Raw genomic sequence first — 26,417 nt, forward strand, 5'->3', positions numbered from 1 at the left:
TCCCGCATCATCTCTTTTTCGTTTCCTCATCTTCTTTGATTTCTTCTTCTTTTTTACTAGCCGTATCTCCCTCACCAAACTCTATACTTGTCTTCGAATAGACTTTTATTATCATGATGTCCGTCATATGCAACTGCCCAATTATTCTTCACCCCTTTGTTATTTCCTATTCTATTAAAAATATATAATGATTCCTCTTATTGTAAGTCATGAACGCTAACTCTGACAAGCCACTTGAAGCCAACCAAGAAATAAGCGAGGCAAAGCGAAAGAAGATTCCTAATAGCTTTTTGGCATGCATGTCCATTATATCTTCGCTTTTTGTATACTCTATATCCGAAGAAAATGAAATCAAATCCAGCTTGGCTCTCAGATTCATTGTAACGTCCTCCACTTTTTCATATGTGATATTCTCCTTCTCGTCTTGTTTGCATGCCAACTTGATGCTGTGGAAATCCGATATCAAAGAATCGTCTGTAACACAGAAGATACTCTACTTTCTGGTCAACATCATTTCTGTTGTACTCATTGTGGCCTCGCTTCTCTCAATTGTCGGAATTCCAATCAACAGCTGGACCTACACCAAAGGCCCCCTCACGGCTCTTTTTCCATCTCTTGTATTATTTGATTACTTGGCATCGTCCTTGCTTAACTCCGCTCTAGGAGCAGTTTCACTTACTGATAGCAACAACCATCTTGACCTAGTACTGCTGCTACTTTCTTCTTTTCTCATAACATCACGTGAATGGGATAATGATTTTGAGTGCTCACTATATTTGTCCATCGCTTCCTCCATTATCCTTCTTATAATGTCGCTTGAAGACGAAGATGCCCTTCCATCTACAGAGGAGCCTTCATTCGTTGCAAGAACGAAGGTGGTCATTTTTACTATCGTTCTTCTCCTCGTGGCTATCATCCATGTATTCCTGGGATGTATATCTATCGGAATCATTGTAGATGCCATCAAAAAAGGCCTTTTCTCGATGCATAACACAAACAAAAGGTATTAGAATACTACAATAAACACTCAGTCCTGCCCAATTATTCTGACTTAGCATTGCATACGCATTGACTCTATCTTACGTCTCCCATTCCAAATACAGCCCAATGATCTGCTATACCAAGGACCAAGAGTTCATTCAAACATGATGTAGGATCTGATATGTTGAAACTTCTGAGACGTGTCCTTTTTGTTTCATATAAGGTTTTTGTTCATAACATGCCGAATAATTGGTATGAAAAAAGCTGTTGAAGAACTCACTGCAAGCTTGATCTATCTCTTCAGCTCAATAATCACGACGCTTGCTAATAAGTACATATTGTCGAACCTCGGATTTAAGATGCAGTATCTCCTAGTGGCGCTTCAATCTCTTACCATAGTCGTGGGCCTGCTGACCTTAAAATTTGCAAGACTGGTCGAATTTCGCCTTACAAAGTTTAAAAAGTGGATGATTCCATCTCTTTTACTAACGGTGATGATATTTTCTGGATCGAAGTCCCTGTACTATCTTCCGATATCCCTGTATACCCTTTTCAAAAACAGCAGCATAATAGTGGTGGCATTGCTTGAACAGCACCTGTTCAAAAAAAGAATAGGCAGCCTGTCATGCCTGTCGTTTATATTGATGATTATAAGCTCCTATGCCGGGAATTCCTCGGATGTTATTCTCAACGTAGGATATGTTTGGATATCGGTCAATGTCCTCTCTACAACTGCCTATGTATTGTCTCTGAAGATCGTGGTTGACATGAACAATAAGGCAAAAACCGAAGCTGTATATTACTCAAATCTTATTTCACTGCCCATTCTTATTTCTTTGTCCATGCTCTTTGACGAGAAAGATCCGGGGGCCAACGGGCTTAAAGTGTTTGTATGGATCTTCATTTCGTCTCTTTGTGCCTTTTTCACCTCCTTTAGCACTGCATGGACGCTAAATGTTCTTTCTTCCACTGCTCTGAGTATGCTTGGCGCCCTGAATAAGAGCCTGGGGTCTCTTGCAGGAATACTAGGACTAGGAGAGAGTGTCAACCGCCAGAAGATATTTTCCTTGCTTTTGGGGTCGCTTGCGTGCGCTATATACTCGTACGACATCTCGTTCAAGAAGAAGAACTAGCTGGATAGTGGCTGAAGCTCAAGGAATTCCATTCTTTGTTTGGTATTGCTAAAGCCCTCTTTAGGCTTTCGCAGGATGAATAGGTACGAGACAGCTGACCATGATTATATGCATGCCAAGGATTACTTCAACAACTACAAGTTTGGATATATCGAAAGAACCACAAAAACTCTTCTTCTTCAGAGCCTGAGGCCGGAGGATAGGCAGGTGGAAGACCTGCTTACCATACTGAACCAGAGCAAATTCCAGCTAAAGGACGTTAAGTCCATCGGCAAGGAAGCGTCCAAATCCATCTCCGAGCTATCGGAACTGATCTATGATGCTAAAAGCAAGCTCTCGAAGTACGAGGAAATGCTGAGTCGTGAGGAAGAAAGAGAAAAAGATCTTTCTGCGGAATGCTCTCGACTCGAAAGTCTTGACGAAAATCTAAAAGCATATGACGAGCTCATGGCACAGTTTGAAAAGGGATGCAAGGAGGTGCAGGAAAACATCGAGAAGGTAAACGCTCTTAAGAAAGAAATAGCAATGCTGAGTACTAATGAGGCAGAAGAGGAGTTAAAGAACATGAAAAACCGGAGAGACAAACTCTGTGGAAAGCAGAAGAGGCTTTCCTTGATAACAATGGAAAGCCATGTGGAGGATTCGTATAATTGGTACAGTAGGGCACTTGAATTCATCAAAAATGTCTTTGGCGTAAGTCTTGTGACCGTCGAGCAGGAAAATAATGAGATGTACATAAGGCTCAGGATCTCGACATGCGAGGTCGGAATATTTGTGAGAGATGGCCAGATGGTTGACTCTAAACTATACAATACCAACGACGAAGGGTCAGGGCCATTGTTTACCACTCTAAGCACCTTTGCCATGTCGATTAATGACCCACGTATACTTCTTATGCTAATTGCAAACAGATGCAGGGCGCTGGAGGACTGAAACTTTTGACTTCTCCTCAGAATCTATGTTTCATATAATCTCCTTGAATAAACAAACAATGGTAATTAGTTGTATGCTTGGCTTAGTGGCAGCCACAAGGGCATGTCTCAAGGACAGTGATTGCCTAACCAGGTCGAGGCCTGATGTCCACTCAATGTTTTGTGTCAATAATGTCTGCCAAAAGGTCTTGCCTCCGGGGAAGCACTGCACCAAGCCTACCGAGTGTTCGTCGTATTCATTTTTCGGACCGCTGGCCTGCACTGGAAAGTGTAAAATAGAGAGCGAGTGCGAATACGGAAAAGACGACAACTTCGACTCCATGTATTGTTGTAGAAGCATTCCAGAAGGGAAAGAGTGCAACCCAGACAGGCCAGCATCTCTCAACGGGTGTGACATCCGACAGTCATGCTTGATGGGGAAGAAAGGATTCTATGAGTGCGTTCCTGACAAGTCGAGCTCCTGGATATTTGGTGTATTTCTATCGGTAAGCGGAAACATCGGGATAAACGTTGGAATAAACCTTCAGAAGAAATCGTATAAACAGGCCCACATGAGACTATTTGGTATGAACCTGCAGACGTTTTATGCAGGATGCTTTACATACGGACTTGGGAAGATTCTTGGGTATTGTTCGTATGTCTTTGGAAATCAGTCACTGATAGCTGCACTGAGTGCAACCGGGCTCGTCTCAAACAGCATATTTGCTCCGATGATCAACGAGGAGGTTTTTACCTGGAAGGACTTTTGTGCCATATTCTTTGCATTTGCTGGGACAACGCTTATAGTTATGAACACGGCCATTACTCATAAGATGTATACCCTGTGCGAGCTCATGAAGATGTATAGGCGCACAGAAACATTGATATGGTTTGGATTTATTGTTCTTGTGATTGTGGTCCTTTTCACCTTCATCAAGTACGTAGAAGTCAATAGCAATTGGGAGCTTCCCGATGAGAGCATGACGTTCTTAAGAAAGGAAGGCGTCTGGTTTGACGAGGAGGGGGTGGTTATGAAGTATACGATGGTTCTTGCCTATGTCTGCCTTTCCTCGTTTATAGCATCCTTTACAACCTTGTCTGTTAAAAGCCTTGGAGAAATGATTGATAAGACAATTGCTGGTGATAACCAATTTATATTTCTCACAACGTACCTCTTTATCATGACTCTTGCAATATGTACATTCTTCCAAATATACTGGCTCAACAGAGCCTTGAGACACTACGATGCTTTGCTTGTGATTCCGATGTTCCATGTCACCTGGACCCTTCTGAGCATACTTACTGCCGGGATTTACTTTAGAGAGTTCGAGCAGTACACCAGCTATCAGCTGGATGTGTTTGCTGCAGGAGTAGGGATGATTTTCGTCGGTTCCTTCTTTCTAGGAAGCAGGATAACAAACAAAACCCGTATTAGAACTAGGAACATTGACACAGGGCCTCAAAAGATACTAAAGAACCAATAAAGGTCGGGCTACTCTTGTGAATCCGCACCTGAAACTTTTGTTTGGGTATTTATGATTCATGTCGAAAATAGGCATATTCTCAGACACACAGGATGAAAGGTGCTGACATTTATACTGTGGATAGAATTGTTGGAGACAGGAAGAAAAAGGGAGTGAAGCAATATCTCGTGAAGTGGGAGGGGTATCCAGACTCTGAAAACACGTGGGAAGATGAAAAAAACATCTTCTCCAAGGAGCTGATAAAAGAATATGAGGAGTCTCGAAAAGGATCGAAGAGCTCTAGTAGCCAGATGGGCAAGAAAAGAGCCAGCACAGGGAAGACCAACAGAAAGCACCTCACAAGCAAGGATAGAGCCATTACCAACGAATGGGACGGGCTGGTTGATAGAGTTGTATCAGTAGAAAAGAATAGAGCCACACTTGTTGTTTGGCTGCTATTTAAAGATGGAAAGAAAGGGCGCTTTCCTGTATCGCAAGTTCACATAAGATGCCCGCTACATCTACTTGAGTATTACGAAGACAATCTAGTGTTCTGTGAAGATGGAAAAGGAAGTACTAAGTAAAATATTTTGTTTTATATAACCATGGCTGCTCCATGGCTACCACAAGGGCTGAAAGCATTACCATGCCAGAAGCATAATTAAGCCAGTCCCAACCATCCTGATGTTCTCTTTTCCTGTCTTTGGAGTCTTAGGTAATAGAGTAGGTCAGTAGTATGGTGCATCTTGTACCGAAAGAGTTACTGATGGAGTACACCGTCCCCTTCTCAATGACACAGATGCTTCCTCTCTTGAGGATTATTTTATCCTGTCCCATCTCTATGCACACTGTTCCTTTGATCATAAATACTGAAAAGTTACAGACAGCCCTTTCAGGCTTTATAAAGGCTAAGTTGTTTAGAAATAGAACCGCAGTTTCGAGACTATCCGATGTCACGAGGAGCTCAAACGCACTCCTTCCCTTATACAGTCCAGATATGCTTGTCACTGCAACCTCCTTTCCCTTGGAGTTGTAGATTGTTTCTCCCTTATATTCGTAGATCTCCTTGGACTGGATCATGCTTTTTCTTACTGAAGCTCCTTCCGATTCCTTTCCAAGGCTCTGGAGCCTTTTCCTGTATCTGTTTCTTATTTCCTTTGCAGGACTTATTCCATGATCTCCCGGAACCTCCTTTCGCGGATTGCTATCGCTCTCCGTCCCCATATCCTGTTTCCCAGGCACTCCAGGCCTTAGCTCATCATCCAATTTATCAGCAAAACTCCCGCCAACCTCCAGACTTTCACAGCAGTCCTCAAATCCACTCCCGATCTTCTCAAACGAACTGGAGGGTCCCTTGTTCTCAAGAATGATGTTCGTCCCTGATGACTCCCCATGAAAAGCGATGTCCTTGGATTTGGTGGATAGACTTTCCCTAATCGTCTTGATGTCAAATAGAGTGTCACTCTGAGCATCTGCTCCCTTATCTTCACTTTTTTCTTCTTCGGTCTCACTCTTATATATTGATGTTTCTTCGATTTCGACTGTGGTGTCGTCCTTGAGGACTGATTCTGCCGTTTTCCAGTAGTCATCGATGTTCTCAAGATCATCATTATCCTTTATTACATCCAGCTTTGTTCCTGGATCTAAAACTCTTTTCTTATAGGCCTTCATCTTCTTGTTCAGCCTGCTTGTTAGCTCATAGGTTTTTCGCATCACCTGAGGGCTGAGCATTTTTGGTGTTTTGCGGAATGGTTTTGGAAATTGCAACTACCTTTATGCTGGTCATGCACTGGGCCATACCCCATGCTTATCGATATTGCCGTGAACATCACCGATAAGCTGCTTGCAAAGGACGAAAGCTCCGTCGAGGAGGTCATTAGGAGATGCAAAGACAGCAAGGTCCTGCCCATATTTACTGGGCTGGACCACCAGACGAGCAAAATATGTATAAACCTAGCAAAGAAATACAAAACTGTGTCGACTGCTGGAATCCATCCCACATCGTCTTCGAGGTATAGCAACATTGATGAAATCGTCCCTTTGGTCAACGATGAGACTGTTGTTGCAATAGGAGAATGTGGCCTAGACTACGATCGTCTTGAATTTGCAGATAAGGTGTCCCAGAAAAGAATATTCAGGTCTCAGCTGGACCTAGGAGGAAGCTGCTACTTTTTCCATTCGAGGTCCTGCCATAGAGACTTCATGGAGATTGTTTCTGATTACAGGATAAGAGGTGTTGTTCACAGCTTTACTGGAAGCATAGAAGAAGCCAGGGAATTAATAAAAAAAGGATTGTTTATAGGAATCAATGGATGCTCCGTTAAGACCTTGGAGGGAATAGAGATTGTAAGAAGCCTGCCACTTGAATCTCTTCTTATAGAGACAGACTCGCCGTATTGTAAGATCCGAAGGAGCTATGCGGGGTTTGAGTATGTCACAACAGACTTTAGCCAGCAGAAAGCCCTGAAGAAGAAGAACGAGCCGTGCTGCGTTGTTCAAATGGCAGAAGTAGTAAGCAATGCGACTGGAAAAGACTATGATCTGGTGGTGGAGACCATACTCGACAACACAATTGGACTTTATGGGGATGTACTAAAGAAATCGGTGGAGAGATGGGGTCTCTAAGTAGATGGCACAGGCGGAATTCTCTTTTAAGCTTATTTAAAATTATTTTTAGATTGAAAGTTACCCCACCCCGAGATGTCTTTTTGCAAGAACTGGGCTTCGCCATTTTTGAACAGCTTATGGTCGGAGACGTCCGAGACCTGGCAGGAGAACCAAGAGGATTGGAGAATTGTCGGGACAAACCCGTTCAAGCGGAGATCGGAAAATGCATGCAAGATAGAGCGCAGAATTGCTGACATTCCCTCCAGACAGGCTGCCGACAGTATAGAAAGCTCATTCAAGTTCATGTCAATTACACCCGAATCCCATTACTACATTGTACAGTTTGAGAGCAAGAGGCTTGACGTTGCATCTGTGGATATTAATATCAACGTCAAGAAGAATTCGTATGTGATACTGGAAGCCGATAGAGGGGAGGATTGTGGTGTTGTGGTTGGGGTGACTACAAAGGAAAAGCTTGAGAGGCTACTTAAGAGGTATGACGATATCTCTAGCGAAGTCCAGCCAAAAAGAATATACAGGTTGGCTACCCTCTTAGATCTTGAGGCACTGGAAAGAAAGAGAAGTATGCAGGCACGGGCCCTGGAATTTTGCAGAGAAAGAGCCATGCTGGGAGGCCTGGACATGGAGGTTGTTGGGTGCGAATACCAGTGGGATCTCAACAAGATCACCTTTTACTTTGCTAGTGATGAAAGGGTAGATTTCAGGGAACTGGTGAAAGAGCTTTATAGAGTGTACAAGACAAGAATATGGATGTGCGCCATTGAGAAGTCAAAGAACAAGTACTTGAAGGAACTCATTGAGTCATAGACATGTTGTCTAGCCAAATACCCCTGTAATTAAAACCCATTATAATATTCCTACAGCAGCTCTTTCTTTGGCGCCCAGAATTCGCCTTCTTTCTATGCCCGACGGGATGTAAATGAAAATGTTTCATCATCTTATTTAATTCTTAGATTGGTCTGGTGGTAGGATAATCACCTCGTTGATTCTCAGGATGCTTATTGCAGCCTCTGTTGCAGCCTTCAGCGATTTCATTTTGTTTACGCTTGGCTCGATTATTCCAAACTCAAAGTTGTCCTGAATCTTCCCGCTTGTTACATCAATCCCCAAAAATTTTGAGCCTGAAGAGTTTGCCATTTCCCTGCTTTGAGAAGACAACAGGTTTGCTACAAGCTCGTTGGAATCCAGCCCTGCGTTTGTAGACAGAATTTTCGGAATCGACAGGAGTGACTCTGCATAGCGATGGATGGCAACATGCTCCTTGGAGTTGACGGTGAATGCAAACTTCTCCAGCATCAATGACAGTGCACATTCAACAGCCCCTCCTCCAGGCACAACGCTATTGGACTCAAGGGTACGCTTCAGAACACAGACGGCATCATGGACTGACCTCTGCATTTCGTCGAGAAGCTGGCAGTTTGCCCCTCTTAGAATTATCGATGCCATCTTTTTCTTAAGCCCGTTGATGAGCACGCATTCCTCTTCTCCAATCTGCACCACCTCAAATTTGTCAGCAAATCCCAGGCTTGAGATGCTGTCTGCCCCGCTTATATCAGCAATTGAACTTACTAGGCTCGTCCCTGTTGCTTTAGCAATCACAAGTAAGTCTTCTTTCTTGCACCTTCGGATTCCAACTACGTCTGCCTCCACCAGAAGCTTGGTGCACATGTCGTCGATGCCTCTTGTCGTCAAAACGACATTAGCCCCGGAATCGATAATTGTCTTGATCTGTCTCCTGGTGATTTCCAACTCCTTCTTCCTGATGTCTTCCAGCTTGTTGGGATCGTCAACAACTATGCTTACGGTCAAAGGATTCTTATACTTCTGAAGCCCAAAGTCGATACAGAGAATCTTCGGTTTCTTGACCTGCCTCTTCATGAAATTAGAGGCCAGGGAACAGTTTAGGGCATATCCTTGGTGTAAAAATGATTCTTTCATAGAGCCCCCTGGGTGTTTCAGGATGTTAATATCTTCTATGGGGTACATGTTTTTTCTGTTCTCATCAACCGACTCAATGCATTTCAACGCATCAATAACAATCCCACAGAACACCTCACTCTCCGAGCTGATGACCTTACTGGAGATGCTTGTTTCCACAACATTCCTCAATGCCTTAGAGCCTAGATTCAGAGTGCTCTTCGACATGCTCTTCTTAATAAATTGCACACATTCATTGAATGCCATTTTGTAACCAGAAACAACAACCGAGGGATGGACGCCGGATGCTATAAGCTTGGCTCCCTTTTCAATCAGACTCACAGCTATTAAAACAACAGACGTAGTCCCGTCACCCACCTCGTGATCTTGCTGGGTGGCCAAATCCACAAGAATCTTAGCTGCTGGGTCATCTATCAGCATATTCTGAAGAATAGTTGCACCGTCGTTTGTAATGCTGACTTCTCCTGCCGAGTCAACACACATCTTGTCTAGGCCGAGAGGTCCAAAGCTGGTCTTTATTGCGTTATACACCTTCATCATCGCCTTAGCATTCTTTTCTACTGCCGATATTCCACTATAGCTCTCGCCACCTGACAGGATGTCCGCCGTGGAAATCTCCTTGTTCATATAGGGTAAATTTTTCTCGAATAATACATACCAAGCGCAGGGCAGGTGTACACGCCTACGCAGACATAGTAGCCCCAAGACACAGACTTCTGTGAGAGCTTGTCTACATACCCGCTGCAAGAGTAATATTTGCAGATAAAAAATTTACCCTGATGTGGTCCAAGATCGAAGAGAACCAGACTGTGGAGATGACGGTGAACCTAAGGAGGATATGCTCCCGTCTGCCATGGACAAAGAAGGCATCCAAGGTCGTTAGGATGCTGAAGAGGGAAATCCAGAAGCACTTTAGGGAGGAAATTGGCGTTGTTGTGACCAATGATCTCAACAACTTCCTGTATTCACGTGGAATCAAGAAGATTCCAAACAAGGTCCGAGTTAGAGTCACAAAGGAGACAAGCCTGAAGAACGCCGAGGAGAATGTGTTGAAGACCGACTTGGTCGTGGTGGGCTCTTTCAAGAATCTTAAAGAAGTTATTGTCGATCAATAAATCGACGTCATTGCTTTTTCCTAACACGTTTATCATGTTCTTCAAGACAAAAACACTATCTTCCCGCCATCGCCTCCAGGGCCCCGCCAGCGTTTCGAAAAGAGTTTCTTCTGTCTTTGTCTAGCCAGCACTTCAGTGTGCCAGGCGCCTCTGAAATCGAAGACAAGGATGACAAGCCATGATTAGAAGCGCACCAAAAACCACTTATTCCTAAATCCAGACCCCTTTAAAATAAATTGCGATGATCAGACTGAAGCCACGCAGTAACTTGATCCACGGAGTAAGCGAAATCTTTGGGAAGTATGTGCTGAGCAGAACTTACATATACTTTATGTTGTTTCCGATAATATTTCTGGCAACAACTGCAAACATCTTGTATGATTATGTACCATCAGTAATAGTTCCTAGAATAGCAGGGCACATAAAAGAAAATGATCTTGACCTCCACACTCACTTGGTGTATGAGTTTTTTCTCTACGGAGTGCTGGCTGGGATTTTCGAATACTTCCCCATATTCATAATGGCCTGGATAATCCAAGACATATACAGAGATTGCTATAGAGATGTCTTCATGGAATACATGTCGCTGGAATACAGTGCCTTCCACGACATTTCGCCGGGAGACATGAAGAATAGAATGTATAGGAAATGCAAGGCTGTTGGAGAAGCCGTAGATGTCGTTGTGCCTACACTTATGAACTCGACCATATTCGTCATGGTTGCTATGGTAGATATATATAGAAGCTTCGGGGCTGCTATATCTTTGCTGTTTCTGGTAATACCTGTATCCTATATTTCGATCACTGTTTTCCTGACATCGAGAAGAAATCGCATCCGGGGGAGGTACAATATAGCAAAGGATAAATCGGTGAGAAAGCTCTGCGATATTCTGAACAACTACGAAATAGTGAAGTCCTTTGGCCTTGAGGAGAGAGAATCTGAGATGTTCCACGCTTCTTTGCGGGATCGTGTTACAACGGGAACTGTCTACAGCTGCTCTGAAAACATCATCACATTTCTGCAGAAGCTTTCCTCGCTGGTTCCCCACATTGGAATTTTGTACCTCTCTCTCAACACCAACATCCTGACGTTTGACAGGGCCATAAAACTAAACAGCCTCCATTCTTTCCTGAAGGAAAGATTGACCGAATTTGCCAAGGAGTTTACGGAGCTTTATGAATATTACTACGACTATTCGACCTCCATCTACGAAAAAGAGAAGGATTTTTCGGAGCAGGTGGAGATCGAAGGATTTAACGAGAGCATAGTTGTAAGAGATGTGGGGATCAAGAGAGGAGAAAAGACTATCTTGAAAGAGATAAGCTTCACGCTGCACAAGGGAGAAAAGTTAGCCATTGCTGGTCCAAATGGTGCAGGAAAGTCAACCTTTATCAATACACTTCTAAGGTTCCTGGACTATTCCGGGGAAATCCTCATTGACGGTGTCGAGATGCGTAAGTATACAAGAAGGTCCACAAGACAGATAATGGCATACGTGCCTCAAGACAATTGCATTGTTGACGACACAGTTCTCAGGAACCTCCAGTACGGGAATAAAGACATCTCCTTTGAGAAGATCAAGGAGATCTGCAAAAGATATGGAACCCATGAAGTGTTCAGCAACCTTGAGGGGGGCTACTTCAAAGAGGCAGGCCAGCAGGGATGCGAGCTAAGCGTTGGGCAGAAGCAGTACTTGAGCCTGATGAGGGCCATAATCAAGGATGCTCCAATCTTTATCCTGGACGAGGCCACCTCTGATGTTGACTACAAGACGGAGACGGAGCTAATTGACTATGTCATGTCGGTTCTTGCAGACAGGACGATAATAATGATAGTCCACAACCACTCGCTGCTGAAGAAATTCGACAACATCCTGTTCCTGAAAAACAAGACAATGAAGGGATATGGAAACATCAAGGAGCTGCTCAAGTCGTCTGAAGACTTCACTGACTTTTATCTTGGAGAGGAGCTTGTTCCCGACACTGGAATCCAACCATAGTAAGACCATGGTCCCAATAGAGCTTGATCTTCTTCAATAAACTGTCTTAGGAAAGCGTCAGCGGAATCCCCACGTCTTCGCAAATTTACATGTTTTTATGATTTTTATTACTACACTTCAAGGCGTAGAGACTCAACCTCGTAGTTGTAAACAGACAGCCAATATTTGTGTATCATAATGAATGCGCAGAGAACGAAGAAATGATAAAAAAAGAGGTTATCGAAGTATCGATCTGTTAGTAATCCTATCGGTCTGGAGCCTACGAAGGACACTGTGTTTGCAGTCAGGAAGCATGCTGCTGATATTGTAAGCGTCCCATATGCCCATATTTCCCCGTCTGTCTTTCTAAGCCTTCTCACTTGGAATACCATGTATAGAAAGAAGAACAGCAGATTTAGAGCAAAGAATGGAGCAGAGACAAGCTCTTTTCTTGACGTGCTCAGTCCCGTGAATATGACTGTTCCCATCACCATGGAATAGATCGCAGCAGAGATTTTGAGCAAAGTCACTGCTCTAAAGCCAAGTATTCCCGTAAACATATCCACCGTGATGCTCCCTGCGAAGAGCGAAAAGAATGCCGAGGTGTACACCGTTATCTGGATAGTGGTCAGGAACAGGTGAGTTCGCTTGGAGACAAAATCTTTGAATCCAACAAGCACTGCTTCCAGCGCCGCCGACCCCATATATAGATAGAAGAACATAAGCATCTCCTTGCGTCCAACAGAAGAGCATAGAGCTTTCACGTGTCTGATCATCCGAACGGCAGACAGGACGACCATAACCAGAAGGATCACGGTTGTCGGAGAGGATATCTTGTTCTTGAACAGAAGAAATCCTCTGCTTGTGCTTTTGCATACTTCGTCACTTAGATGTTCGCACATGGGAAAGCCGGCTTCCGAGCATACCTTGTCCACTGGATGCATCTCAGCTTGAGTAAACAAAGCAAATTTTAAGAGGGGCCAGGATCCATTCTTATGGTCTTTGAAGCCCAGCCCCAATAATGTCCACAACAAAGCAAGAGATCCAAAGCCAAATGGAGCATGCAGACAATTTGTTCGAGGAGATGAACAGGAAGATGGAGACTCTCAAGGGAAAGCTTCTGAACCTGTCCAAAATGGTAGACAGCATTAACAAGAAGATCGAGGACATGTCTATGGACAAAATGGCCTAGAAGCGTACTTCGTTATGAAGTTCGTGCAACCGCTTGAGGATCCAACTCCATCCTCTAATAAAACTAACTTGAATCTGTCTATTTTATTTGGGCGGCTGATGTTTGCCTAGCCCCTTTATTCCCCCCATTTTCTCCTCCTTGATGCCTGCTTTCCTGTTATCCTGGAAGTAAAGATGCTCTGCACTATCTAGTGATGACTTTAGCTCTTCAAAGCTCCTGATGTTTATCTCTGGATGAATGGTCTTGAATCTGTCGTGGGCAATTCTAGCCTCTAGCGAAACAATCTGGCTGGTTGGATTCTTCCACATCGAGACGCATTTCGACAACTTAATCTTTGTCTTACTCCCAAAGGCCTTCTTGTGGCTCTTGTCCACTGCAGCTTCTTTTCTGCTTTGCTTGGCTCCTCTTTTGTATGTTATTCTTAATGGATCTGGACTTGCTTCTACGACTCTTCCATACTTTCCGTTCTCTATCTTTTTTACTCCCATCGAGCCAAACAATGGGATTGAGGAAAGATTCATATTTGTGTCCCCAAGATTATGGCGAAGCTATTAAATATCCCTATCCATGCGCAATGGATAAGGACTACACCGCAGTGCTCTCTGCAATACTTAGATATTTGATGACCTTAAAAAATAATCCCCATAAACATCGGAAATGAAAACAAAAGTGTTCACAACGCTAACCGAGCGCCAATTACTTGAGGAAATGAATGAGTCTCTTACAAAGTCTCCAGTGTCAACCAGAAGTGCAGTCAAGGCCCTCAATAATCTGTTCTACATGCTAAGCACGAGAAAGCTGTCGGAGGCAACAGTCAGAAATGTATACGTGGCGCTTCTGAAAGGGTTTCAGTCGAAGGATCTCTACCTAAAGCTCTGCATATACTCTGCTATTGAGAAGATGTCTAAGCTCACCGACGAAGGTCTGGTCGGAATCAACATACTGATGAATGATCTAAATGGGAAGGTTCCCGATGATGTCAAAGCGATGGCTTTAAGGACACTGTTCTCCATAATACCTGGCGAGATGGTTTATGACTTTGGAAAGTATGTGAACCAGGCCTTCATTTCGACCTCGATGGCCAGAAGAGACATGTCGGTTGTTGTGGCATACAAGCTGCTCTGCAACAACTTTAATCAGACTAAGAAGTGGCTGGAAGGGATAGAGCCCACCGGAAACCCTTTAATGGACTATCATGTAGTTGGTTTTTTGGCACAGTCGAAGAGACTCCAGCTGAGCTCTGTGGAGCACTTTAGAGGCCCTGCAGGGATTCTTGGGGTTCGAGCTACCGTTGAAGCGCTGAAAGAGAACAGCGATGCTCTCTTGATTCTCAGAAAGTTCCTTAACTCAAAATACAGTGATGAGATGGTGTTCATGGAAGCAGCAAGGGCAGTATGCGCCCTTAGTGAAGAGTATGGGTCGCAGTTTGTTGACCAGACGGTTCAGTCTCTGCGGACATTTCTTAAATCCACAAATGTTGTTCTGCAGTTTAGTGCCATGAGGATTATTTCACAGCTTGCGCAGAAGTACCCTCAAAAGGTTTCTGTTGCCAACAAAGAGGTTGAGGATCTTGTGTCATCCGAAAACAAAACGATCTCCATGTTTGCAATTACCTCTCTGCTCAAGACAGGAACAGAGGAAACCATCGATCGGCTTGTGAACTTAATTCCAAGCATGGTCCATGACATGAGCGATGGATTCAAGAAGGTTGCCATCGAAACACTGGAGTCTCTGAGCAATCTTTTTGAGTCGAAGAAGCTGTTGTATATCGACTTTCTTGGCAGTTCTCTTCTACAAAAGGGAGAACTTGAATTCAAGAAGTACATGATTGATGTTATCTCACGGGCCATGGAGAACGATGATATGAGAGAAAGGATTCTTGAGGTTCTCTGCACTTACATTGAGGACTCGCAATACCATCAAATAACACTCGACATTCTTGGGATACTTGGGCGGGAGATTCCTAGGTCAAAGACACCTGGGAAATATGTTGTGCACGTACTAAACAGGCTTATTCTGGAGAACAACCATGTGAGGGCTGGGGCACTCCAATGCCTGTACAATATCTCCTCTGTTGTTTCCCCACAGACTGTTGAGAATGCAATGAAAAGATGCCTTAACGACCAGGACGAGTCAATAAGGGAAACGGCCAGCTTCTTGCTAAGGAACATGAGATTGTCAAGAGCATGTGAGCCTTTCAGCTTTGACGAGCTTGGGGACATCAAGAGCGGTGTTCTGGAACGCATAGGAAAGGTAGATGAGGACAAGGAAAGCAAAATGGATCCTCTGATAAAGAGCTGTAGAGAGTTGATCCTCACAGAACCCAGTGCAGATGTGCAGATAAAAGTTACCAAGAATGTCTATGAAGACAGGCTGGTGCTTGTATTTTTACTAGAGAACAAACTTGAGGGGATTCAGATATCCGATGGCATACTGGGGCTTGTTGGAACCGGCGGTGTAAAGAAAAGCATGAGCATCAAGGTTGATCAAATAGACTCTTTAGGCACCCTTTCAATAGAAAGAGAGTGGGACATAGAAGAGGGATACGTTGTTAATGGTGCATTTGATTACACGGTTTGCGTGGAAGGAGACATATCCGATACGGAGACTGATTCCATTTCCCTCGAGCCCTTCCAGATAACTACTCTGGACTTTGTAAGGCCTGTTAGAATAAAGCAAACCCCAAGAAACAAGAGAGAGATCACCTTCAATCTTCAGGGGGACATCTATGCTGCAGGAAAGAAGATTCTTGATCTCCTGAATATGAAGATAGTCACCCAAGAGACGGAAACCAACACAATGGTCATGACGCTGAACGGAGAGTACCACGGAACTCCTATCAGCATACGTGTAAATATGGTTTACAGCATGGCCTGCAGATGCACTGTTGGTGTCTATTGCGATAATGAGTATGTAACCCAGAAGATTGTTAGACTATTTGATTGATTAAATGCAGTCTACTGCACCTGATGCTATGTTCTTTTTTAACCCAGCTGTGGAAACCACTCCCATGATGCCTGCTCTAGCACTAGCTACAATCCTGCAAGAGGTGTGATATAGAGATGGTAAGGATTTTAATGGTCTATAATAGGAAGATTGCCGTATATAATGTTATCCTCTAGCACAGACCCATCAGGAACACAGATCTTACTTTTTTCGTCTGCCAGTATAATAACTGTTCCCTTGAGAACAACATTCTTTCCAAACAGAACATTGCCACTAACCGTCAGAACCTCCAGCTCAAGAATGTCTGGAATCCCCTTAAAGCACTTCTCGTATTTTTCTATCTTCGAGAAGTTCTCTCCAATAAGCTTGACTGTAGGACATGTCTCTGGAACCCTGGACGGATGGAGCTGCAGCGTCCCGTTCTTTTCGACAAAGAGGTTGCTTTCAACAAGAAACAGGTCGGAACATGTTTTCACCGGAAGGAATCTAGACCTCGGAACGACAACTCCACAAGAGTTAGGAAAGTATTTGATTGCGGATCCTATGGCAGTTTCCAGCTGGATGACCGTCTCGTCATCCAGGGCCTTTTTGTTCTCAATGATATCCAGATCAAAGAAGCCTTCTTCTAGCTTTTTCTTCATCTCCTTAAGGTTGATCCAAAGGTTATTTGTGTTGAATATCGTGAACTTCTTGAAGCTTGTGAACTCCGATTTCTTGTTTGATGGAACCTGGGCTATTTCGAGAAGCCGAAGAGCTCCTTTGTATTCTATCAGAGTCCCTCCCTTGACGTCTGCACGCGTTTTGTCGGTAACCTCCATCAGAAACCCCAATTCGTTGGTTGCAAAATACTCCAGGAGCTTCAAGTCAACTGTGGAGGCCAGGTTATCAATATTGGATACGAAGAGATATTCATATCCTCCTTCCAGAAGCTCCTCGAGCATTCCGCTGTTCTTCATCGAGTAGAACAGGTCTCCATGGCCTGGCGGATACATCCCTTTATCTCCGTGTGAAGGTGATACAGGGAGTAATGTTTCCGATGAGATCCTTGGGAACTTGCTTTGGGAGAACTTCTTGATTCCATCGTATCTAAATATAATTTTGTCTGTCATGCCTTCTGTGTTAAACGAGTTCATCAGTATTAGTGGAACGTCTATTTTGTACTTGGAATTCAGATACCTGATCTGCTTCACAACTAGATCTATGAAGTTCTTGCCATCCTTAATTGTTATGGCGCTCTTTGGCCCGACACAGCCCATTGTCGTTCCAAGTCCTCCGTTGAGTTTTAGTATTGCCAGTTTCCTCAGCAGCTCCTTGGACTTTTCCGTCGGCTCCGGTATCTCGTTGTACTGAACAATCCTGTCTTTCGGCGACCTGATTTTTTCCCATACTATCTTTTCGTGCCTTGTTCTAAGATATCTTTCAAACAGACGGTAGAACTCGTCCAAGTTCGTCGGATTTGGATGACTTTTCTTCAGCCCTTCCAGTGTTTCCTTCATTTCCTTCAGAAGCTTGCAGGTGCATTTGTCGTCAAACTCATCCAAGAATCTATGAACATCTTTATCTTCATCGCCAGAAAGCGTCGATTCCTTACTTCTACTTTCTTGCATGTGGATCTTTTGGTTCGTTTTGTTTTATAGTAAGCAGATTCATTTCAATTTGTCACAACCAGTCTTGTTATTGAGCAAAGGGGTATCGAATATTCTCAATGGTTTCTTATATATCATTAGTATAGCAATTAAATGACGACGGTTGGATGCTATTGGCTTGACAGACATTTTGCAATATATCAAGCATGATTGAGAGAGGTGAATAGAGATGATTGGATCCTGCTTCATAAAGGTGCTATAAGAGTGTTTTATTAATATAATTAGAAGGAACCGTCATTTCTCCTCTTTTTATCACCATCTTGATTCTTGCTCTTATTTTTGTTTGAGAAGCTAGACATCGACACTGAGTATGATGGACTCGTCGGTGAGTATGAAGGGCTTGTAGGAGAGTAGGAGGGACTCGTCGGTGAGTATGAAGGGCTTGTAGGAGAGTATGATGGACTCGTCGGTGAGTATGAAGGGCTTGTAGGAGAGTATGAAGGGCTTGTAGGAGAGTATGATGGACTCGTCGGTGAGTATGAAGGGCTTGTAGGAGAGTAGGAGGGACTCGTCGGTGAGTATGAAGGGCTTGTAGGAGAGTAGGAGGGACTCGTAGGTGAGTATGAAGGGCTTGTAGGAGAGTAGGAGGGACTCGTCGGTGAGTAGGAGGGGCTTGTAGGTGACAATCTTTCGCCCAGATCCCTGGAATATGCCATTTCAAGATGTGTGGGACTCCAGTTCCCGCTGCTGATGGAAAAGGAATCGGATGAAGGAGTGCTGATCACTGGCGTAGCAGGCTCATTCGGCTTAAATACGGGATTTGACAAAGGGATGGCCTTGTCCAATTTCTTCATGTCTAGCATAATCTCAATGTTTCCAGTTCCCATCGGCGCCAGCTGTCCCATCATAATATTCTCTGTTATTCCTCTGCATATATTCTTTTCAGACACCAGTGCTGCATCCAAGAGAATCTCCACAGTCTCCTCAAAGGAGCTTCTCTTCAGTGCTCCGGCACCAACCTTGTTAACACCATGCCTAGTTATTCCGCACAAATACCCTCTCATGGTCATCACATCGGCTAGCAAGCTCATGTGCCTGTAATTGACATACGACCCGTTTCCGTCTATCACAATCGTCAGCTCCCTAAGAATAGACTCTCGCGCAGCCTCGATTCCCAAGGTCTCCGCAATCTCAACCAGGTCGTTGGAAATTGTAAGTCTGCTGTTCACTGCCGGGTTCCCTAGAATCTGAGAGAGGCAGATCCCATCGGTCTGCAGATACCACTCTTTTCTATCCTTGTCTTCGCTTATGTAAACTTTCTTAACATTCTTGTATCCTCCAAGTTGAAGCCTTAGCAACGAGTTGAGTGCAGTCGTGTAGAAGTTCAAGGACTCGTCCTCAGACTTTGTTGTCCGAACTCTTACCACCATGTTGACTGCATTCTCATCACTGCAGATAACATGTGCACCACCTCCTAGCTCTTTCCGGATAAACATTGCAACATACTCCAGATTTATTCCCCTTCCAACAAGCTTAGCTCTATCCACAACAAGCCTCATTAGAAATGGAGACAGACACGAGAAGTCAACATCCTCATCTGGAAACTCGAAATATGCTTCCACGAAATCCTTGTCATCAGAAATCTCAGTCCCTGTTATCTCAGGGTCGTAGTAGATCTCGGAAAAAAGGCATAGATCCTTCACAGTGAGGCATTCAATCTCATTCTGGATTGTCTTTGCTGCCTCGATACTCTTGCCATGCTCCCTATCAAGGTATATTTTCATAGACGGCGTCTTCAAGTTCTTTGTTACATTAAAAATCTCTTTGAGCCTGGGAACCCCCATGGTCACCGTGGAGGCAACCCCTGCAAGATGGAATGTGTTCAGTGTCATCTGCGTTGCAGGCTCTCCAACAGACTGTGCTGCCAGCGTCCCCACCATTTCATTCGGCGTTATTTTGGCCTTCAGAATCTTTGCATCTATCACTTCCACAACCCAATTAAATGCCTCTGTATTCAGCCTATGCTCAAGAAGAACCCTTTTTACACTCAGATTAGTCCTTATGAGTACATTTAGGATCCTGTTGGATGTTGTAAGATGCTTATGAGCTTCAAGTATGTAATAAGGAGAAACATCGCCTGTGGAAAGATGAAATGTCCTTTTTGCAGTGGCTAAGATACGGGTGAAGTTACAAGGACTCATCACTGCGCTCTGGTAAATATCCCTGACCTTGTAGTCGCGCTCTATATCAACTTCTCCCACTGAGAGTATTGGAGGGCCTTCAAATATCTCCCCAACCAGCCATTCGTATTCCTGGTCCAGGAGCTTTTGGAGATCGACGTCCGATGAGAGCATTCCATAAACCTCCTCTGAAACTTGTCCATGCTTAATTTCCAGTTCCTCGGTACCAAACATATCGATGTAATATCTCTTTGTGAAGTTCTTTACATCGACCTTTTGAGATTCTAGGAAGGTGGCATCAAACCCATCCTCCCCGTACTTGATCTGGTATACCAGGCCATTTCCGCTTCGGACACTCTCATCTTGCCTCACAATGGCATCTTCAAGGGCTTTCACCAGCCTTCTCTGGATATACCCAGTCTCTGCCGTTTTAATCGCTGTGTCTATAAGCCCCTCTCTTCCTCCCATTGCATGGAAGAAAAACTCTTCCGGGTCTAACCCCGTCAAATAGCTGTTCTCAACAAATCCTCTGCTCTTGCCAGTGTAATCGTCTTTTACAAAGTGTGGAAGTGTTCGGTGCGAGAATCCAAAGGGAATGCGCTTTCCCTCAACATTCTGCTGCCCCACACAGGCAGTCACCTGTGAAATGTTAATAAACGATCCCTTCGATCCTGCAAGAACCATTGTCTTCATGTTATTGTTTTCACTGAGGCTTCTCTGTGCACTTGTCCCGCTCACGTCTCTTGCCCTATTCAACACCAGGTTTAGATGGCTCTCAAAACTTTCCTTCATCGTCATTCCGGGAAGTCTTTCAAGGCGGTTCTGCCGCGCATTCTCAATGAGAGCAGACACCTCTTCCTTTGCTTTTCTGATCGCAGACTCAACCACCTTCACCGTCTTGGGATCTGCAATCGTGTCGCCTATTCCCATCGAAAAGGTATGGATTCCAGTCATAAAGGCGTTGATCATTCTCTGCACCCCATCAAAAAACTGTGCAGCTCTTTTGGGCCCAAAGTCGTTGAAAATTATGTGTACTAGCCCTCCTTGGGTTGCTCCAGCCGCCTTTTTGTCAATCACCCCGGAATGAATGTATCCATCCTGGATGATAACCCTGGTGTCGCCGATATTCTCTTTATCATCATCGTCGTGCTCCGAAGAAAGCCCGATGTAGTTCAGATTCGGAAGAACAAAGCTTAGTACCTGCTTTCCTGTCCACAGCCTCATAGGCTTTGCTATGGCGGGTTTTCTCAATATTTTCATGATATCGTAGTCCTTTCCCTTCCGGAGCCCTGTCTGCACTGCATCTCCCAGAGGAATGTCGCAGAACTCCAAATTCACTGCATACAACAGCGACATAACCTCCCTCTCATTTAGAAACGTGTCTCGCAAGGTAAACAGCCTCAGGCCCGTAAGTGTATCCTGCACAATACCCATAACAGGCTTGTTAGACTGAGGCGAAATAATCTGTCTGGATACAAGCGCCAGCTCCTCCAGCTCTGCCTTGGATGTGTAGCTTTGAGGCATGTGAAGATTCATCTCGTCTCCATCGAAGTCTGCATTGTAAGGAGAAGTAACACTGAGATTCAGTCGGAATGTTTTGTTGCCCATCACCCTGGCATAGTGCGCCATCATCGACATTTTGTGAAGGGAGGGCTGTCTATTGAAAAGAACAACATCTCCAGACTGCATGTGTCTCTCCACAACATACCCCTCCTCCAGCCGTATATCGCTCCTGTTAAAGTTCAGGTCTATCTTCTGCCCATCAGACCTGAGCACATAGTTGGCCCCCGGATGCTCGTTAGGCCCTGCCCTCACAAGCTTTTCCAGTCTATCTATGTTGAACGATGTAACCTTTTCGGGAAATGTATGGATCTTTGCAATCTCAAGAGGAACCCCTACCTCCTCCAGGGATATGTTTGGGTCTGGCGTTATCACTGTTCTTGCACTGAAGTCCACCCTCTTCCCCATAAGGTTCCCTCGGATCCTTCCTTCCTTACCCTTCAGCCTGGCAGACAGCGACTTCAGCGGCCTTCCACTCTTCTGCAGCGCCTGAGGCAACCCGCCGATGTCGTTGTCTATAAATGTCGCAACATGGAACTGCAGCAACTGCTCGTAATCTCGAACAATGTGCCCTGGCGCCCCTTCCTGCTCATACTTCTTCAGATATCCATTCGACTTTATAATGTCTGCCAGCTTGTGCGTGAGATCGTCTTCTCCACGCAGTGAGCCCTCCATGACAATCGAAGGCCGTACTGCAGGTGGCGGAACAAGCAACACAGTGAGTATCATCCATTCAGGCCTGCTGTACTTAAGGTCAAACCCCATGTACACACTGTCCTCGTCGCTTATCTTCTTAAATATACTATAGACCCTTTCCCCATTCAGCATGACCTTTCCCTCGTTGCTTTCTTCTCCTTTCATAAAGGCAACAAGAGTCAGGCCCTCCCTCTTTATCACAGGCTGCTTGTTTCCGCATCCGCTTCTTCCGTTGTCGAGAACCTCTCCCTCGCACACAGACCGGCCCTTACTCATGCCCCATACATTGCTCAGCGTCGACTTTATCCCCTTCCTTGGAATCTTAATTTTGGAACAATAGAAACAAACACATTCCAGAACCTTCTTAATCTTGGAGATGTATCCAACATGGAACATAGGCTTTGTAAGTTCGATATGCCCAAAGTGCCCTGGACACGAGAAGTTATCTCCTCCGCAGCTTTGGCAGAGATACATTCTGTCGGTCGTTCCCATCCTCAGATCAATCAGACCCCCGGTCTTTGGAACCCCACCTTCCATGACCTCCGGGTGCACGATCAAAGCAACACTTCCATTTCTCACCTCATCTGGTGAAAACAACCCGAACTGTATCGACTTGATCTGCTTCTTTACTTTCGCCTCAAACATGAAATGGGGTCCACCTTAATACCCTTTAAGCTGGAAATTTTTGTTGTGCGGCCCCAGCCGGCAATAGAACATGATACCGACCCCTGCCAAATGGATGCGCCCCATGGATTAGCCATCATCTTATCTGTCAGGACATGCATATTACAGCCGCTGAGCCTGCAGTCTAAGCACTTCAGATGTGTTGCAAGGTAGGAGATAATAAACAATAGCCCTTCCCACTTCCTTTAATAGAATATACGTCCGGGCCTGCCATAGACGGCTATTCTTCAGAAGATACCCATTCGAACTCCTTTTCGACTCTCCTCATCTCTTCCTCAGTCATATTGCACTCCATTCCGATAAACTCTGCAAGCTCCCTTGTACTCTTGCTCTTCATCTTTTCAGAGATAATTTTGCAGCACAGCTCAAGTAAGTACGGGTACTCAAGGTAGTTGGCTCCATTGCATATGTCCAGCAATGTCTTGTTGTCATATTCCATGAAAAAACTGAAGTCCGATGGCTTGAATCTTATTTCCAATGGGTTATAGTCTTCAGACAACTGAGAGGTGTCTACCTTCATATATTTTTGTATTATCATGAAGATCGAAGATCGTACTCTAAGAGCAATGGGATACCTGCATGCCGTTGATGTACACACGTTTCTTATCAGAATGCTCTTGTATGCCTCATTTTCCTCCAGCCTAAATATATGTCCGTCTATTGTTTCTATCTCGATCATTCCCGGGCGCCGACTCCAAGGGAATAAAAACAATGTGTGTGCCACCGCATTTTGAGGCACAGAAAGAAAAGAGGATACCGCATCAGCCGGTAGAATCGATCTTCTTGTATGCCCTTAATTCTACCTCCTGAGACAAGGGCTTTATGGATAACAGAACCCGCATAGGCATAATAGGAGACGAAGAAACTCTCACTGGGTTCCTGATAGCAGGCGTGGAAAACACTCACGACAATCCAAATCTCATCCAAGTGGCTTCGGCAACGTCTGAAGACGATCTAAGAAGAGCCTTCTACTCACTAACAAGTAGAGAGGATCTTGCCATAGTTCTTGTTTGCGACTTTGCTGCAGAAAAGCTGAAGGATGAAATAGATACATACAAGGAGATAGTCCCCGCCATTCTGGTCATTGCATCGAAAAATAAGTACACCTAACCATGCTTCCAGAACTTTTGATGTAATAAAGACTCTACAATAAGACTATTCCACCTAAACCCCGCACAAGTAGAAGAGACGATTTATTTCAACGATAAGACTTTTGATACCTTGCACGAGCACCAGGTCCTCCGAATTTCTTTGGCTCCCGCTTCCTTGAGTCAGCAACAAGACTAAACCTGTCGAAGTCCAGCAGCCTTTTTTGTATTTCCTGCTTTTTCCACTCATCGAAGTAAGTTCCGTAAAACGCAAGTATTGCCTTAGCAAATGCCATTCTTACTGCATACACACGAGAAACATCCCCCCCAATCTTGCATGTTATGTCGAACGAAAGATCTTTGATGTTAGCCTGCTCAACAATGCATATGATTTCCTTCAGCTTTGCAATCATCAGGGTGTTTGTAATGAGCTTGAAAGGAACCTTGTTGATTCTTATGGAGAATTCCCCGGTCTGCGTGCACACACATGTGGCAACGGCCCGCTTCTTCTTACCCTGCGTCGTGACAGACTTTACAGATCTACTCATGAAAGGGCTAAAGCATTTGAAAATTTTTAACCCCAATGAAAGGCAACCATGCACTGCCAAATAATCATTTCCGCAAAACCTCTCTAAAGATAAGGATCCACCACGATCCAGAGACGAAGGCGAGGGTGATGGCTGAGAAGAAGCTCCGAAAGGCCAAGGCTCTATTTCCGATGCCCCTGAAGAAGCTTAGACCCATAGTCCGATGCCCTACTATCAAGTACAACAGGAACGAAAGACTCGGCAGGGGCTTTACTGCAGCTGAGTGCGAAAAGGCTGGGCTTGATTACAGGCATGCCAGGCGCCTTGGGATAGCTGTTGACCTGAGGAGGCGGGACACTAACCAGGAAGCATTTGATAAGAATGTGGAGCGCATCAAAACCTATTTGGGCAAGATCACTATATACGAAAGCGTGAAGGAGGCAAGGGAGAGCGGTGCCAAGCCCTATACAAAGGAAATCATGCCCTTTGTCAAGCCCAAGCCTGTTGTGGGATCGATTTCAAGGGAGGAGGTTGCCTCTTACGAATAAATTTTATTTATTAAGCCTTGAGTTACAAAGATGATCTTTTCTTCTGGCTTAGTTTCTCTGACGGGTAAGCTCCGTGGGGAATTGGTATGACACGCCTGCCTGTGAGGTGCCGTGGCCGAGTGGTCCAAGGCGACGGATTTGAAATCCGTTGAGGTTCTCTCTCGCTGGTTCGAATCCAGTCGGCATCGTTTTGCCGTCCAGAAATTATGGACTCCACCACCAATACAAGGACTTTTTTGCTTGAATATACACAAAAAATATTTTCAGATGATGAAGAGGGACTCCGTAGAAAAGCCTGAAAATGGATGACCGAAAAATAGACTTGATGCTGGAATCTCTGTCTCGGATTGAAGAGATGATGATTACAAAGCCTGACACAAGCGATGTTGAGGAGTTAGGAGAAGGGTCCGAGACTGCGGTAAGGGCATACAACCACAAGGAGTTCAGAGAAATACGAGCCTTGAGCGGGATTGGAGGTCTTCACAGATTGGGGAAACAGTACATACTCAACGAGCAGATCCACGGAAAAAGTGGATCATTTCTGTTCTTTACAAGGGATTTCAAGTTTATTGTGAAGACCATAAGGAAGAATGAGTTTCGTTGCATTCGAGGAATGATAAATGAATACAAAGTGTACGTCCTCGAGAATCCCATGTCGTTCCTATGCAAGATACTTGGGTGCTACAGTCTGTGCAGCAGAAGTAACGAAGAGTACTTCATAGTCATGGAAAGCATGCTGGAGGGCCCGGGCGTGCAGGAGATCTATGATCTCAAGGGCATGTCTGTGAAAAGAAAAGGGTACTCCATGTCCAGCCTGAAAGAAATGGACTGGATCAGAAACAGCAAAAAAATAGACCTTGGGAAACAGAAAGAGGCAGTCATATCCCAGATAGAAAGCGACGTGCAGTTTCTAAGAAGACATAGAATTATGGACTATAGCTTTCTTGTGTGCTTCAAGTCCGAGAGGGAAGAAGCTTCTGTCCCACTTTTGCAGGATAACCATCATAGCCGGATGTCTGGAGACAAAGCGGTGCACTTTGGGATAGTGGACATTCTCACGCAGTGGACCTTTACAAAGAGAATGGAGAGAATGCTCCATATCCTCTGCTGTAAGCTAAATAGCTCCTGCTTGAATCCTGATGCCTATATGGACAGATTTCTAGTAATGGTTGAGTCTGATCTCTTCAAATGATATACTTTCTAAACACAGCAAATTAAGGCTTGGAGGACCGGGATACTTTCGGGTTTTTTGTTGAGATGCAG

At 44.6% G+C, this 26,417-nt stretch overlaps 22 protein-coding genes across 22 annotated transcripts, besides 1 other annotated feature; 14 read left to right on the plus strand and 8 right to left on the minus strand.

The window, feature by feature from the left end:
• Positions 1-209: 209 nt before the first annotated feature.
• On the plus strand, positions 210-1,010 carry ECU03_0130 (uncharacterized protein; the record flags this gene model as incomplete). Its single annotated transcript, NM_001040889.1, has 1 exon — positions 210-1,010. The coding sequence occupies one exon, from the start codon at positions 210-212 to the stop codon at positions 1,008-1,010; it is 801 nt and encodes a 266-aa protein (NP_597525.1).
• Positions 1,011-1,235: 225 nt separating this feature from the next.
• On the plus strand, positions 1,236-2,114 carry ECU03_0150 (uncharacterized protein; the record flags this gene model as incomplete). The annotated part of the gene is made up of 1 exon (NM_001040890.1): positions 1,236-2,114. One exon carries the CDS (start codon positions 1,236-1,238, stop codon positions 2,112-2,114), a length of 879 nt encoding a protein of 292 aa, NP_597526.1.
• A 75-nt stretch (positions 2,115-2,189) lies between these two features.
• On the plus strand, positions 2,190-3,047 carry ECU03_0160 (uncharacterized protein; the record flags this gene model as incomplete). Its single annotated transcript, NM_001040891.1, has 1 exon — positions 2,190-3,047. The coding sequence occupies one exon, from the start codon at positions 2,190-2,192 to the stop codon at positions 3,045-3,047; it is 858 nt and encodes a 285-aa protein (NP_597527.1).
• Positions 3,048-3,105: 58 nt separating this feature from the next.
• On the plus strand, positions 3,106-4,509 carry ECU03_0170 (uncharacterized protein; the record flags this gene model as incomplete). The annotated part of the gene is made up of 1 exon (NM_001040892.2): positions 3,106-4,509. The coding sequence occupies one exon, from the start codon at positions 3,106-3,108 to the stop codon at positions 4,507-4,509; it is 1,404 nt and encodes a 467-aa protein (NP_597528.2).
• Positions 4,510-4,601: 92 nt separating this feature from the next.
• ECU03_0180 (chromatin organization modifier domain-containing protein) lies at positions 4,602-5,072 on the plus strand (the record flags this gene model as incomplete). The annotated part of the gene is made up of 1 exon (NM_001040893.1): positions 4,602-5,072. One exon carries the CDS (start codon positions 4,602-4,604, stop codon positions 5,070-5,072), a length of 471 nt encoding a protein of 156 aa, NP_597529.1.
• A 127-nt stretch (positions 5,073-5,199) lies between these two features.
• On the minus strand, positions 5,200-6,201 carry ECU03_0190 (uncharacterized protein; the record flags this gene model as incomplete). Its single annotated transcript, NM_001040894.2, has 1 exon — positions 5,200-6,201. The coding sequence occupies one exon, from the start codon at positions 6,199-6,201 to the stop codon at positions 5,200-5,202; it is 1,002 nt and encodes a 333-aa protein (NP_597530.2).
• A 90-nt stretch (positions 6,202-6,291) lies between these two features.
• ECU03_0200 (uncharacterized protein) lies at positions 6,292-7,113 on the plus strand (the record flags this gene model as incomplete). The annotated part of the gene is made up of 1 exon (NM_001040895.1): positions 6,292-7,113. One exon carries the CDS (start codon positions 6,292-6,294, stop codon positions 7,111-7,113), a length of 822 nt encoding a protein of 273 aa, NP_597531.1.
• Positions 7,114-7,188: 75 nt separating this feature from the next.
• On the plus strand, positions 7,189-7,923 carry ECU03_0210 (Psp1-like protein; the record flags this gene model as incomplete). The annotated part of the gene is made up of 1 exon (NM_001040896.1): positions 7,189-7,923. The coding sequence occupies one exon, from the start codon at positions 7,189-7,191 to the stop codon at positions 7,921-7,923; it is 735 nt and encodes a 244-aa protein (NP_597532.1).
• Positions 7,924-8,058: 135 nt separating this feature from the next.
• On the minus strand, positions 8,059-9,681 carry ECU03_0220 (uncharacterized protein; the record flags this gene model as incomplete). The annotated part of the gene is made up of 1 exon (NM_001040897.1): positions 8,059-9,681. One exon carries the CDS (start codon positions 9,679-9,681, stop codon positions 8,059-8,061), a length of 1,623 nt encoding a protein of 540 aa, NP_597533.1.
• Positions 9,682-9,833: 152 nt separating this feature from the next.
• ECU03_0230 (ribosomal protein L31e domain-containing protein) lies at positions 9,834-10,169 on the plus strand (the record flags this gene model as incomplete). The annotated part of the gene is made up of 1 exon (NM_001040898.1): positions 9,834-10,169. The coding sequence occupies one exon, from the start codon at positions 9,834-9,836 to the stop codon at positions 10,167-10,169; it is 336 nt and encodes a 111-aa protein (NP_597534.1).
• Positions 10,170-10,410: 241 nt separating this feature from the next.
• On the plus strand, positions 10,411-12,168 carry ECU03_0240 (MdlB-like ABC transporter; the record flags this gene model as incomplete). The annotated part of the gene is made up of 1 exon (NM_001040899.1): positions 10,411-12,168. One exon carries the CDS (start codon positions 10,411-10,413, stop codon positions 12,166-12,168), a length of 1,758 nt encoding a protein of 585 aa, NP_597535.1.
• A 110-nt stretch (positions 12,169-12,278) lies between these two features.
• Positions 12,279-13,091, minus strand: ECU03_0250 (uncharacterized protein; the record flags this gene model as incomplete). The annotated part of the gene is made up of 1 exon (NM_001040900.1): positions 12,279-13,091. One exon carries the CDS (start codon positions 13,089-13,091, stop codon positions 12,279-12,281), a length of 813 nt encoding a protein of 270 aa, NP_597536.1.
• Positions 13,092-13,168: 77 nt separating this feature from the next.
• Positions 13,169-13,339, plus strand: ECU03_0255 (uncharacterized protein; the record flags this gene model as incomplete). Its single annotated transcript, NM_001415550.1, has 1 exon — positions 13,169-13,339. The coding sequence occupies one exon, from the start codon at positions 13,169-13,171 to the stop codon at positions 13,337-13,339; it is 171 nt and encodes a 56-aa protein (NP_001402573.1).
• An 83-nt stretch (positions 13,340-13,422) lies between these two features.
• ECU03_0260 (uncharacterized protein) lies at positions 13,423-13,827 on the minus strand (the record flags this gene model as incomplete). Its single annotated transcript, NM_001040901.2, has 1 exon — positions 13,423-13,827. One exon carries the CDS (start codon positions 13,825-13,827, stop codon positions 13,423-13,425), a length of 405 nt encoding a protein of 134 aa, NP_597537.2.
• A 169-nt stretch (positions 13,828-13,996) lies between these two features.
• ECU03_0270 (uncharacterized protein) lies at positions 13,997-16,285 on the plus strand (the record flags this gene model as incomplete). The annotated part of the gene is made up of 1 exon (NM_001040902.1): positions 13,997-16,285. One exon carries the CDS (start codon positions 13,997-13,999, stop codon positions 16,283-16,285), a length of 2,289 nt encoding a protein of 762 aa, NP_597538.1.
• Positions 16,286-16,413: 128 nt separating this feature from the next.
• Positions 16,414-17,892, minus strand: ECU03_0280 (UTP-glucose-1-phosphate uridylyltransferase; the record flags this gene model as incomplete). The annotated part of the gene is made up of 1 exon (NM_001040903.1): positions 16,414-17,892. One exon carries the CDS (start codon positions 17,890-17,892, stop codon positions 16,414-16,416), a length of 1,479 nt encoding a protein of 492 aa, NP_597539.1.
• Positions 17,893-18,152: 260 nt separating this feature from the next.
• Positions 18,153-22,952, minus strand: ECU03_0290 (uncharacterized protein; the record flags this gene model as incomplete). The annotated part of the gene is made up of 1 exon (NM_001040904.1): positions 18,153-22,952. One exon carries the CDS (start codon positions 22,950-22,952, stop codon positions 18,153-18,155), a length of 4,800 nt encoding a protein of 1,599 aa, NP_597540.1.
• Positions 22,953-23,211: 259 nt separating this feature from the next.
• Positions 23,212-23,670, minus strand: ECU03_0300 (SCF ubiquitin ligase subunit SKP1; the record flags this gene model as incomplete). The annotated part of the gene is made up of 1 exon (NM_001040905.1): positions 23,212-23,670. The coding sequence occupies one exon, from the start codon at positions 23,668-23,670 to the stop codon at positions 23,212-23,214; it is 459 nt and encodes a 152-aa protein (NP_597541.1).
• Positions 23,671-23,813: 143 nt separating this feature from the next.
• ECU03_0305 (V-type ATPase subunit F) lies at positions 23,814-24,101 on the plus strand (the record flags this gene model as incomplete). The annotated part of the gene is made up of 1 exon (NM_001040906.1): positions 23,814-24,101. The coding sequence occupies one exon, from the start codon at positions 23,814-23,816 to the stop codon at positions 24,099-24,101; it is 288 nt and encodes a 95-aa protein (NP_597542.1).
• An 88-nt stretch (positions 24,102-24,189) lies between these two features.
• Positions 24,190-24,627, minus strand: ECU03_0310 (40S ribosomal protein S16; the record flags this gene model as incomplete). Its single annotated transcript, NM_001040907.1, has 1 exon — positions 24,190-24,627. The coding sequence occupies one exon, from the start codon at positions 24,625-24,627 to the stop codon at positions 24,190-24,192; it is 438 nt and encodes a 145-aa protein (NP_597543.1).
• A 35-nt stretch (positions 24,628-24,662) lies between these two features.
• ECU03_0320 (60S ribosomal protein L13) lies at positions 24,663-25,154 on the plus strand (the record flags this gene model as incomplete). Its single annotated transcript, NM_001040908.1, has 1 exon — positions 24,663-25,154. One exon carries the CDS (start codon positions 24,663-24,665, stop codon positions 25,152-25,154), a length of 492 nt encoding a protein of 163 aa, NP_597544.1.
• Positions 25,155-25,259: 105 nt separating this feature from the next.
• Positions 25,260-25,342, plus strand: a tRNA (tRNA-Ser).
• Positions 25,343-25,455: 113 nt separating this feature from the next.
• Positions 25,456-26,346, plus strand: ECU03_0330 (uncharacterized protein; the record flags this gene model as incomplete). Its single annotated transcript, NM_001040909.1, has 1 exon — positions 25,456-26,346. The coding sequence occupies one exon, from the start codon at positions 25,456-25,458 to the stop codon at positions 26,344-26,346; it is 891 nt and encodes a 296-aa protein (NP_597545.1).
• Between the last annotated feature and the right edge of the window lie 71 nt (positions 26,347-26,417).

Source organism: Encephalitozoon cuniculi, chromosome III (assembly GCF_000091225.2).
Source record: "Encephalitozoon cuniculi GB-M1 chromosome III, complete sequence".
In the NCBI taxonomy this organism is placed as follows: Eukaryota; Fungi; Microsporidia; family Unikaryonidae; genus Encephalitozoon; species Encephalitozoon cuniculi.